The following is a 12,990-nucleotide window of genomic DNA, read 5'->3' as shown; positions in this document are numbered from 1 at the left end:
TACTGACACTTCAGAATCTTTTGTCCTTCTCTGAAAAACAAACAGGGTTCTAGAGGGGAGGGGGGTGGGAGGATGGGTTAGCCTGGTGGTGGGTACTGAGGAGGGCACGTTCTTCATGGAGCACTGGGTGTTATGCACAAACAATGAATCATGGAACACTTCATCTAAAACTAATGATGTAATGTATGGGGATTAACATAAGAATAAAAAAAAAAATTAAAAAAAAAAATTAAAAAAAAAGAATCTTTTGTCCTTATTCCCTAGTTCTCAGTCATGTTCAGAGTAGTTGAGATAGAAGGGTAGTTGATTTCCTTAGTGGACAGTACACTATTTTACTTTAACATAGTTGTTGGACTTTTATATATTCTATATTCTAAAATCTAAGTTATCACACAAGTGTGCTCTTTGGATTTACTGAAGGAATTATATTAATTGCCTTCTTAATGCTTATTAATGCAACAAAAGTAAAAAAAAAATTGTGATTATTAAATAGTGTGGAAAAATAATATTTTTGATAGAATTAAACTGTCATTTGGCATTGGTTAGAAAAATGTTTTCTTAATATTAAACATTAAAGCTGGGTATGCCTATTTTATATTTAAAAATATTGAGAATTTTTGATAATCCAGGTAGCTTCGTTTTACTTATTTTTTATTGATTTAGGAAACATTTACTGAGCACTTACTATCCATTAGACTTTTGACTAGACATTGAAGATTCAAAAATAATGTCATTGTTCTCTGCTGTCTGGAAGGAAGCAATCCTAAAGAAACAGATAAGAAAATAATATGAAAAGAGGGTAGGATATAATGAATATAATAATAGAAATATATACTAGGCAGAGTGGTAGGTAGCATAAAGGAAAGACTACTCTGTTCTACTTGGGAGGATTTAAGGAAAGATTCATAAAGGAGAAGAAAGATTTATGGCATAAAACAGATCCAATACTATCTGAACATTTAAATACAGTGGCTCCAATATAACACATAACCTATATTTTGGACCATGGTTGGAATACCAGTCTATTATTTTAGTTAATACTTACTGAGTAGTTATCAAGTCTTAGGAACTGGTCTGTGTGCTGGAGACATGTAAATGGGGACAGGAGTGGATAGGACAATAAACCAATAAACACATAAGTAAATATAGAATTGGAAAGCATGAGAAGTCAGAACAGAGTCCTATTAAAATATTAATAGAAATCTAATTTTGAGTAAGGAAGATCTTGTGGAAGGCTTGTCTGTGGAAATGACATTTGAGACAAGTCTTCTAAGACTCTGGTGAAGAAGAAGGGCCGGGGTGTTTCGGGCATAGAAAGTAGCAGGTACTAAACCTCTGAGAGGTGAAATCCTTGGTGTGCCAGTGAATTCAAAGAAGGGGAGGGTTTAGTTTGTGCATGAGGGCAGATGGAGAAGCATATTTATGAAGATAGGCAGGGCCCTGGCTCTCTGTGTTTGTATGTAGGGCTCTGTATGTGTATCCCTCTGTGGGGGATTTCAGTTTTATTCCAAGCCCAGTGGGAAGGATTTCGAACAGGAGAATAACATCATACAGTTTATGTTTTGAAAAGATTACTCTGGCTTTAGGCACTTTGGAGAAAACTAAAACTAGAAATGAAACAAATTGGAAAACCAGTCCATTGGCTCCAACAGGAAGTGAAGGTAGCTTGGACCAGGGTGGCAGTAGTGGGATGAAGAGAAGGGGAGATCTCTGAGAAAAGTTTGAGTACAAAAAGATGTTTTAGTCACCAATAGCTAGCAGTCTGTACCTTTCCTCTAAGGCACTTCATCTTCCCATAAGGACATTAGCAGCCTCAGGGAGAACTTCAGCACACAGATGTTGGAGTCAGCTTCGCTGTGTTCCAGTTCCAGCTCTGAAGCTTGCTAGCTGTCTGACTTCAAGCAGATAGATCACTTAACCACATTGTGCCTCCATCCCCCTCAATGTGAAATGGGGTAATAATACCGCATAGGAGGGTGTGGGGATTAAATGGGTAAATCCACTTAAAGCCTTAGAAGACTGCCTGACACCAAGTAAGTACTGTGTAATTGTTTTACTCTGAGAAAGATATGTTGCTAAGAATTTTGTCCAAGTATTGTTGAGAGGTTTTTTTCCTTAGCTTACAGGTGGTGATGGGGAACATCAGATCCTGAATTAACAGACAAATAGAATTTGTTTCCTGCCATACTAGAGTTGGACCAGACAATACAGGGGTTGGGGCACCAGCCCCCCACAAAGTCAAAAACCCATGTGTAACCTTTGACTCCTCCAAAACTTAACTAAAATAGCCCACTGTTGACAGGAAGCCTTACTGATAACATAAACAGCCAATTAACACAAACTTTATGTTATATGTATTATATATTGTATTCTTACAATAAAGTTAGCTAGAAAAAAAGAAAATGTTATTAAGAAAATCATAAGGAAGAGAAAATACATTTATAGTACTGTTCTATATTTATTGAAAAAAAAATCCACGTTATCAGTGGACCCATACAATTCAAACCCATGTTGGTCAAGAGTCATCTGTACTTAATCCTTTCTGTTAATACACATATTTGCTTATACACATATTTACTTATATAAAGAACTTCCTTTTTTGGAAACCACATCAAATGTGGATCTTTGTTTCCTTAGGAACATGTATCAGGGAATCTTAATCCTGACCAAGGATTTGTCATCACTGATAACAATTTGGGCTACAACATGCTAGATACATTGAACACCAATTATTGCAACAAATTCTTATTTGTTACCTTAATATGTAAAAGGATTTTGAAGGATTACTTAGATCACTTTAAGGTTCTTAGAAATTTTTAATAAAGGGCAGGTCAGAGGAGTTGATCCAATACTTTCTTTTTTTTTTCTCTAGCAAATGAGGCAAACTCAGTATTTGAAAACCTCACTAGAGACTTTAAGTCAAGCCCTTAGATGACACATAGCCTATAAAAGGCTGGGTAAAAAAAACTCTCAAAAAAAAAAAAAAGCCTCTTATTCATTTTCTTTTATTTACTCTTTATTTCATGCATAATTATCAAGAGTAATGTAGAAGGGTAACAGAAATCACATAAACGCCAACTGAGGTCCATATGGAAACTGAGAAGGGGTAGGCATATCATCTCCTTGCTGGTGATATTAGAAGATGTGTAAGAACTGGTGCTTACCCTCTCTTCTCTCCCAGTGCATAAGACCTTATGATGTGCATCCCCGAATAAGTAATCATGGTCAAGTGAGGCATATGCAGCCTTCAGGCAGTTTGAGAATTATGTGCTGGACCTGGTTGGCGAAGCCAGCAGGGTAGTTCGTAACTGTGTGCACTCACTAGGATCACCTCAAAACTGTGGACTCCAAAAACAAATGGAGCCAGATACTAATCTTTCAGTTACCATAGTGATTGCTTTTCTTAGGAGCATACCAGAAGTAATTTCTCCTTCAAGCACACATATGTCTCCATTATTATTTCAGGATTACCCATCCTACACAGCCTTTGGCCAAAACCAGTATGCCCAGTATTACTCAGCATCCACGTATGGAGCATATATGACATCAAATAACACGGCGGCTGATGGCACATCATCCTCGACCTCAACCTATCAGTTGCAGGAATCTCTCCCGGGACTGACTAGCCAACCAGGTACAGATCTTCATCCAGGTGAAATACTTTTATGTTTTGCTGGGTCTAATGTATGGCGAAAAAGGATATTTTGGAAACAAGGTTGAAAGTTCTCATCTAATTATGCTGATGTTTAATCTGTGCCAGTACCACTGTATGAGATGAGGCTTTTCTTCTGGCGTTTCAGAAAACCCTTCTTTTAGATATGGTTGGTCGAGAGCAGAAAACCCTTCTTTTAGATGTGGATGGTTGAGAGATTTTAATTTCAAAAGGCAGTATATATGTATATACTGCCTTTTGAAATTAAAATATATACACACATATATATATATATACATGAATATGGATATAAAAAGTTCAGTGGACCTTGTGCCTGACTAATCATTTCTTTTGTAAAGATCATGACAATATGGAAAAGCTGTAGTAAGATTATCTTCTTTGGGCGTAACTGATAGCATTTCCTTTAAGCTTGAGAGACTGTGTAGCTCCTTCATCTTTGTGAGTCATCAGGAGATCTAGCCAGTGAACATTTCCTACATTCCTAGGATGTGTAGGATCATCGGTAGGTAGTTTAATATCTTTCTCTGATTAGCACTTACTTAAGATCCGTTGTATTCTTCGTTGTCTGAAGCTTATCTGCAGTGCCACTGGACTTGGATTTGCTGACACAGCTGAAGTATTTAAAGTTAAAAGCAAAATTAATGAAGACTCACTGTAACCATATTCAAATTCCAGCAGGACTTTTTGAAGAAATCATCAAGATGATTCTAAAATTACAAGGAAAGGCAGAGGACCTAGATTAGCTGAAATAATTTTGAAAAATAAGAACAGAGTTTGGGGACTGACATTGCCTGATTTCAAGACTTATTATAAAGTAAAGTTATCAAAAATGTGTGGTATTGACAAAAGGATAGATACATTAAACAATGGAGTAGAATAGAGAGTCCCGAAATAGACCCATATGCATACACTGGAAAATGGATTTTTTTTTTTAAAGATTTTATTTATTTATTTGAGACAGAGAGAATGAGATACAGAGAGCATGAGAGGGAGGAGGGTCAGAGGGAGAAGCAGACTCCCTGCCGAGCAGGGAGCCCGATGCGGGACTCGATCCAGGGACTCCAGGATCATGACCTGAGCCGAAGGCAGTCGCTTAACCAACTGAGCCACCCAGGCGCCCTGGAAAATGGATTTTTGATAGAGGGTTTTTTTTGTTTGTTTTTTAAAAAAAATGGTCCCAGAACAATTGGACATCCATATGCAAAAATAACAATAATAGGACAAACAAAAAACAAACCCCAAAACCGAATCTTGACTTGTAACTCACGCCATATACAATATGCATAAAAACTAAAACTGTAGGGGCGCCTGCGTGGCTCAGTCGTTAAGCGTCTGCCTTCGGCTCAGGTCGTGATCCCGGGGTCCTGGGATCAAGCCCCACATTGGGCTCCCAGCTCAGCGGGAGGCCTGCTTCTCCCTCTCCCACTCCCCCTGCTTGTGTTCCCTCTCTCGCTGTGTCTTTCTCTGTCAAATAAATAAAATCTTTAAAAAAAAAAAAAAAACTGTAAACCTTCTAAAAGAAAACATGGTGGAAATTTTTGTAGCCTTAGGTTACATAAAGATTTTATAGGTATGGCATTAAAAACACAATCTCTAAAAGAAAGGAAATTAGCCTTCATAAAATCAAGAACTTCTGTTCCTTGAAAGACACTGTTAACAAGAATAAAAAGACAAGCCACAGATTTGGAGGAAATACTTGCAAAACACATATCTGATAAAGGATTTGTATCCAGCATATATAAAGAACTATCAAGATTCAATAAGAAAAATGAAATTAAAAATTTTTATAATCACTATTAGTATGTTCTAACTTATTTTTCTGACTTCAGTTATCTTGCAAGATCCAAACTTATCTTCTTTTGTCCAGCGTTGGAAGGATAAGAAAATGGGGAAACACGGTCACAACACTATAAATTCTTTCTAACTGGACCAGTAATTCCAAGAAGATTTAAGGACATTTAACAGTTATTTATGAGTGCCTAATAGGTCCCAGGTACTGCCGATGTTCCAGTAGTGAATGAGCTCTCTGCATACCTTTAGCTTCCATTTGACAAGCAAGACAAATATCAAGCAAATAATTAAAATTATATGAGTGTTGAAAAGGGAAAATGCTAGATAATACAAGGAATGTTAGCAAGAAAACTAATTTGAACATAAAGAAGTGAGAATGAAGCTAACACTTCAAGTAATAGCCAAGATATGCTCAGATCATGAATTGATGAAATAGTGACATCCTTTCTTTTTGGTTCCCTATTCAGAATAGGGTCTCTAACTGTGGCTCCAAGGAAAAACTGTCTTGTATTCTACTAGACTTTGTCTTTGGTGCTCCTACATTTCAGTTTCTTTCTTTTCATCTTCCCCTTTAGATCCTCCCTTCCATGACCACACAGTCCCCTTGAATTTCTGGTCCTTGTCCCCTTAACGCTCCTGTTTAGGCTTTTCATCTAGCCCCAGCTCTCTCAGCAGTTGTATCCTGTGCAGGGCCAGGACTAAGGTAAGGCCAGGGAAGCACGGGGTACACAACTGAAGGAGACATTCATTCTCAAGGCCCTTAAATTTCACCCTCTTAGTGCCTCACTCACCTTAACCTCATTTCAGCTTAAATCCCATGTTCTAAATCTGTCCTGATCCTCTTTGAGTCAGTAGTTACATTTCATCAAGAATATTACTTCAAGTTAAAGAATGTGTGGGGTGCCTGGGTGGCTCAGTCAGTTTAGCATCTGACTCTTAGTTTTGGCTCAGATCATGATCTCAGGGTCATGGGATCGAGCCCCATGTTAGTCTCCCCACTCAGCAGAGAGTCTGCTGTAGATTTTCTCTCTCTCCCTCTGCCCCTCCCCCCACTCATGCAGCTTGCACATGCGCACATGCCCGCTCTCTCTCAAATATATAAATCTAGAAGGAGGGAAGGAGGGAAATAAAAGAAATAGAGAGAGAGAGAGAGAGAGGAAGAAAGAAAAGGAAAGAAAGAAAGAAAAAGAAAGAAAAGAAGAGGAAAGAAGAAAGTATGATTTCAGAATACTTGCTTAGTGGATAGTGGAGATGTTTAGATAAGGGGATATCTTAACTGTGAAAGATTTTTCTCAATAGTAAATGCGTAGGGAAACAGGGTAGGATGACTGTATTAAAAAAAAATCACAGAAGTATTTGATCATCAAGGTACTGGAGACTGAATGAAAGGACCAGGACCAGCAGACGGTTTTTGAGTTTACTAGAATAGAACTACCATGAGTGAAAAATATTTGGTTTTCAAATATGATATCCACTGGATAACACTTTGAATTTACTGTTGATTTTGCTCTAATTTCAGTGTGATCACAAAAGTTTCTGTGCAGGAAAGACACAGATGGACACTTTCCATTAATTAAAGAATAATAAATATTCAGAATAGCTATTTTGCTTACACTAAAAGTACTAAATGCAGGCATGTAGGTATTCTGAATATGTGACTTTGGATGTGACACATCCATGTGTAACATCCTCATAGTCACTATCAGAATGCAATTTCTTTAGCTTTCCATTGATTGCTAATGCCAACAACTATTGTTTGACATAATTTTCAGGTCTTATCAGACTTTCTGCTGAATTAAGAGAAGAAATCATTTTTGCTTGTAACTGTATTATTCTCTTAACCAAAATTATAACAATAATATGTCTGGATTTTTAGGGAATTCTGTGACCCCAGAACTTCAGGCAAGGTAGTTTTAAGTTAGATTTTGCCTTTCCAGGTCTGGCATGCGTGCAAAAAGCCAACAAGTTTATAACTGTGGGATTTTTCTTTGTTATTGATGAAATTTGAGGTACTCAGTTCAAGGGTATGAAAAGTATTTCCCATTGACCAGCTCTGCATTTTGGACTGAACACAGAGACTTAACAATTACATCCACAATTTTTCATAAATCATTTACTGTTCACAGCTCTTGTTTTTAAAATAGAAACATACTTTGTGTTCTATAATAGACAGGTGGTGGTTCTGGCTTAGAGATAAAACTAAAGGAAATGAAATTGGATCTAAATACTCAAAGCTTAGAAGTTGTAGTTATTCATTACTGTACTAATTAAAGGAGAATTATTCAATCACGTATAGTGTTGGCCCAAGAAAAGCCTAGGGCAACTGGTAATGACTGATGTTATTTGGAAATTGCAAATAGTATTCAGTTCTTGACTTTACCTTATTAGGCAGTTTGACAGTGTATTTAAAGACACATTAGCATACTGATTAAGAACAGATATTTGAGTTTATATTACCTTTATAAAGATCTCTTTTTGCCTTTAACAAAGATTATCTCAGGTATATTACATTTTTGACTTGCATTCAGAAAGTTTGGTGACTGATTAGCACATTAAGATTAGAGAGTTTTGTAGCTCCCCCTGTTTCAATATTTTAAACATCTTGAAAATGAAAAATAATCAGTAATTTGTAACAGTATCATCCTTTACTCTGAGACCTTGGCAAACATTACAATACATTAGCTAATTAAACTTTACAGGTCCTTCAGAAAAGTAAAAGATATAGTAAGATCACTTCACTTTTTGAAGAGAAGCCAGTTTCTTAGGCGGAACTCAGTAGAATTTCCATAGCTTCATGGCATTTCACACAAGGACAGGAAGGAAGGCAAAGTGCTCATTCATTTAATTGAAGCTATCAAGAGGATTTAGATGGAAAGGACTGACCACACATTTAACTTCTCTGCCAATTTGCCTTTTCCCTACCTGCAGCATTAATGTACCCTAGTGCAATTACCTGAGTGAAATTTGGCAGAGACACTGGAATTAACAGCTTCCTCTTTAAAAAAAAAAGTGTCAACAAATGTTTAATGACCAGTTGAGCTCAAGTTCCTGGTTTTTCCCTTTATCAGAAGAAAGGATAGAACCTTCAAAAGATATAGAGGTCAGAACAGTTCCCCTGGGTGGTTACTATAGGAGACTAGCTACCACATATGTACTCTGCAGGACCTACTCTTTTACTGTGAAGATCTTTCGATGAATTCATTGGCCTTTACTCGCACAAGATTGTAAAAAGTCTATATACTCTTTTGATGGGTAGGAACAGATATAAGTTTGACCTCTTTGTAACCTGGAGGATCTGTTGCTGTTTGGGTGAGAAAGGATAACCTAGTGGTTAAGGCAGGAATTCTGGAATCATACCAGCATTCTGCGTACAAGCTATTTCATCTTGGTAAGTTAATTTAAAATATCACATGCCTCCGGTTTCCCATTATTAAAAGAGGGTAACAAAGGACCAAATTCACTGGGTTAAAGTGAAGTTCAACTCAGACATATATATGTAAAGAATGTCTTACAATAAAGAGCTCTGACAAATCAATAAGAAAAAGATAACCCAGTTTTTTTAATGGGCAAAAGATTTAAACAGTTACCTCATTAAAAAAAAAAAAAAGATCCCAAATGGGCAAAAAAAAAAAAAATACAAAAAAAAGTGTTTTACATCATTATTCAACAATTAAAACTACAATGAGACCAACATACCCCCACAATAGCTAATGTAAAAAAAGACTAGCAATACCAAGTATTGGCAAGGATGTGGAGCAACTGGAAATCTCATTGCTTATCAGAGTGAATTAATACAACCACACTAGAAAAAGGTGGTCAGTGTCTACTAAAGATGAACATATGCCTTCCCTATGACCCAGCAGTCCCACTGCTAAGAATATACCCTAGAGGAATAGGAGTTTATGTCCACAAGAGGTGAACAAGAACGTTTATAGCAGCTTTATTTCTAATTGCCTAAAACTACAAATAACATAATGTTCATTCACATAATGGATAAATAAAGCGTAGTGTACATATATAAGGAAGTTCTAGCCACATGAAAGAAAAAGCAAACAACTGCTCCAGGTTACAAAATGGCAAGAATCTCACAGACATAATGAGCAGCGAATAGAGCCCAACACGTATTTCAATAAGCTTTTTAAGAAAGAAGGCAGTGCATGACACATACTAAGGATAAATGTGGAGCTACTCTTCGTGGTTTTCTTAAAAGGATATGCCTTTACTTTCATCAAAACACTTGTGTCCATATTTTGTCCGAATTCTTAGAGCCTTTTCCAGATCCTTCTGTTACTTGGCAAAAATCAGTGATATCAAATCCTACCTTTATTGAAACGCGGACACTATTCTATGACCACCCTTTTCCCTTCTTCCTCCTTCTGCTCTTTAGCAACTGGCTCTCCAGTTCATTTAATAGCTGAATTGTTCTCTCAGACTCCTTCTTTATGGATCCAGTCAACAATCAGCCACCCATAACTGATCACAATAGCTTTGGAATTTTGCAAGTTTTTGCCCTTTCAGCTCTTGCATTTTTAGCAAGAACAAAGCTGCCTCATGATAGTTAACAGCTGAAAATTGATCTATCATGAGTAGAAAGACAAGTTTTTGTGGGAGGTCATCCAAAAAATTTTATAAGCTTAATAAATGGGGCTTAATTTGAATCATCATTTTATCAGAACGAGAACATTTGACTTGCAGGGCATAGTAAAATTACTAAAATTCTGTTTAAAAAAAATAACTAGAAATAGAAAAATTTTTGTGTGATTTTTTTTTTAAGTTGGCATGTATTTAAATACCTAAAGCCTCATTTAATGCTTGTGCAAGTAAGCTGAAACACGTTTTACTCTAAGATGGGGCAATACTCAACTGAAAACTATAGAGCCTTTATTTATTACACTGTCTACTCTCACACAGTTGATAGCAGAGACCCATGATAGGAGCAATGTTAACAATGTTTTAAGAGCAAATAATATTTGAAGCACAGACATGTGTTTTTTTGATGCTGTCCTGACATGCACAGTGTTTCCCAAAGAAAATGTTATAACCATTAGAAATAATTACAGGTGAGCTTTGTAAAAATGACTATTTATTTAGAACATCTCAGAAGAGGTGTGACCTAAATGTTATCTAGCTTGTTCAGATTTGTTTATTTAGATTAATAACTACTTGGCTGTCCTCATAATTATTTTTCTTTAATTTTATGATAAAGCATAATAGTTATAACTTCTTTATATTTAAGTTCAAATATAGTAATTTAAATTTAATTTAAATTTAATGTAGTTTGCCCTCAGACTCTCCTAGAAATGTTTACATACATGATTTAAATCAAATTAAATATAAATCATTTTTACCTCAGTAATTCAGAAAGCAGCTGCTATTGCCCATGCTTTAATATACAAAGAAAGAGATTCAGAGAGATTGAATGAAATGCTTTAAGTCCTACAGTAAGTCTGACTCTTGTTACTTGTGAGGTTTTGCAGCACCTCACTGTCGCTTTGGTTTATCTTAACCCACTCCCACAGATTTGCTGCTGCTCAGTACTCCTTCCTCATAAGATGCCCCAGCCCCAGCTTTAGACATGTCAGACGTTCAGGTACCTAGGGGACATGCAGAGGTCAGTTAGATACAAAGTCTGAAACTTCTGTAGGATGTGGCTTCATCGGAGATAGGGATTTATGTATGGGTCATCTCAGAGAGGGTGATTAACCAGTGAGAGGGTTAGATCGCCCAGATGGTGTGGAATAAGGAGAACAGTGACCAAAGGTTGGACTCTTAAATACCAGCGTACAAGGAATGGGAGGAGGGAAAGGAGTGCATGTCTCCTAGACAGAGAAGGACTCATGAGAGAGCTTCCAGAGCTAGGAGACTGCAAGGTATCAGCTGCCAAATAATGGCTCTAAGGACGTGGTGTTTAAGAGGATCAAACACAGCTCAGGCATCCAGGAAGATAAGGACTGAGTCTGTCTATTACATCTGTCAGTTGGGTGGTTATTGGGGACTCTAAGTAAGAGTAGTTTTGTTAGAGATTTGGTGAACTGATTATGACAGATCAGATGTCAGGAAGTGGAGGCAAAGGTGCTGTCCACTGCTGTCACCATTGGCCACACATGGTTGTCTAGCACCTGTAGCGTGGCTAGGACAGTTGGAGGTCTGCTGTTAAGTGTAAAATACACACAGGAGTTTAAAGACTTAGATGGAGATTATGTAAAACGTGTTGTTGATAATTTTTATGTTGGTTACACGCTGAAATGATAATATTGTGGTTATATTGGGTCAATTAGTGTACACGAATAAAATTAATTCTACATGTTTCTTTACATTTTTAATTGTGGCTTCTAGAAAATTTTAAATTATATATGTGGTTATATTTGTGGCTCACATTGTATTTCTTTTGGACTGCCCTGTCATGTAATGTACTATTCTTTTAAGGTGTATCACTTAGAAAAGAGAAGATAGCAAAGCAGATACCTTCTAGGTGAAAATACAAGGTCAAGGGAAGGACTTTTAAACTTGTCCATGGCCCACAGAAGAACAAGAGGTTGGAAGAAAGTTAAGACAGGGTTTAACTAATGGAGCACGATTCCCTTAGAGGGTGAGGTTGGGAGTTAAGTTTATAGGTGGAGGGATGGGATTGATCCAGAAGAAGACATCTCCTCCTTTGAGCTCTGACATAAGGAGATGAGAACAGAGCTAAATTTGGATAAATATGTAGGGGAGGGTAGAGACAGGGAAAGTGAAGACATACGGAGTATAAAACACATTCAGGTTTAATAGATCACATAGCTTGAAACTACGGGGGATTTGTGTGACCTGCAAAAATTTTAATTGAATTGGGATTTTGCATTTTTGGGATGATAAATCTTTTTTGTCATGAGGAGTTTTCTATTGTAAAAGGATTTGTTAAGATAATTCATAACAAAGACTCATATCTGATCTAAAAATGAAGCACTTTTCTTGATACAAGTCATGTTATTTCTAGGAGAGTTTGATACCGTGCAGAGCCCCTCCACACCTATCAAAGATCTTGATGAGAGAACATGCAGGAGTTCTGGGTCAAAATCCCGAGGAAGAGGCCGGAAAAATAATCCCTCCCCGCCTCCTGACAGTGACCTGGAGGTATGCTGACTTATCCTTAAAGAGTGGAATATGATGTTTTATTTTACTGAATGATATATTCTATACCTTACAGTGCCATAAGGTTTCAACCTTAAAAAAAAGAGGGATATATCATGAAATGTGTGGATCTTATCATGTAGGCATTTCACAGCTCCAAAATTTGAGGTTCCATCCATTATAATGGCAAAATTAAAAACTTTAAAATGATGGTACTTTACAAATTCTAGGCCTGAGATAATTGCATCTTTCGATCCTAATTGGCACAAATGGAAATTTATAAAATAAAGCCATTGTTTGTGGGATAATTTTCTGAGAGACACCGTATTTGGTAGTATTAAGGTAATGAAAGATGTTTATATGAGTCAATAAAATTTTGGGGGGTCAATAAAAGTTAAAAAGGTGAAATTAATCTG

General features: G+C 36.7%; 1 protein-coding gene across 3 annotated transcripts in view; it reads left to right on the top strand.

Moving 5' to 3' along the window:
• EYA4 (EYA transcriptional coactivator and phosphatase 4) overlaps positions 1-12,990 on the top strand; it is a 235,112-nt gene that overhangs the window by 185,787 nt on the left and 36,335 nt on the right. For 2 of the 3 annotated variants that reach the window (XM_021693332.1, XM_021693331.1), the window contains 2 exons: positions 3,466-3,652; positions 12,444-12,577. In XM_021693332.1, the coding sequence (XP_021549007.1) occupies positions 3,466-3,652; positions 12,444-12,577 (321 nt within the window). Of the gene's footprint in view, positions 1-3,465; positions 3,653-12,440; positions 12,578-12,990 lie in introns of all 3 variants that reach the window. The other variant, XM_021693330.1, reaches the window with a different exon arrangement.

The sequence above is a fragment of the Neomonachus schauinslandi genome, chromosome 8 (assembly GCF_002201575.2).
Source record: "Neomonachus schauinslandi chromosome 8, ASM220157v2, whole genome shotgun sequence".
Lineage (NCBI taxonomy): Eukaryota > Metazoa > Chordata > Mammalia > Carnivora > Phocidae > Neomonachus > Neomonachus schauinslandi.
The sequence above is the reverse complement of the archived record's forward strand: the minus strand, read 5'-3'. Positions and strand labels throughout refer to the sequence as shown.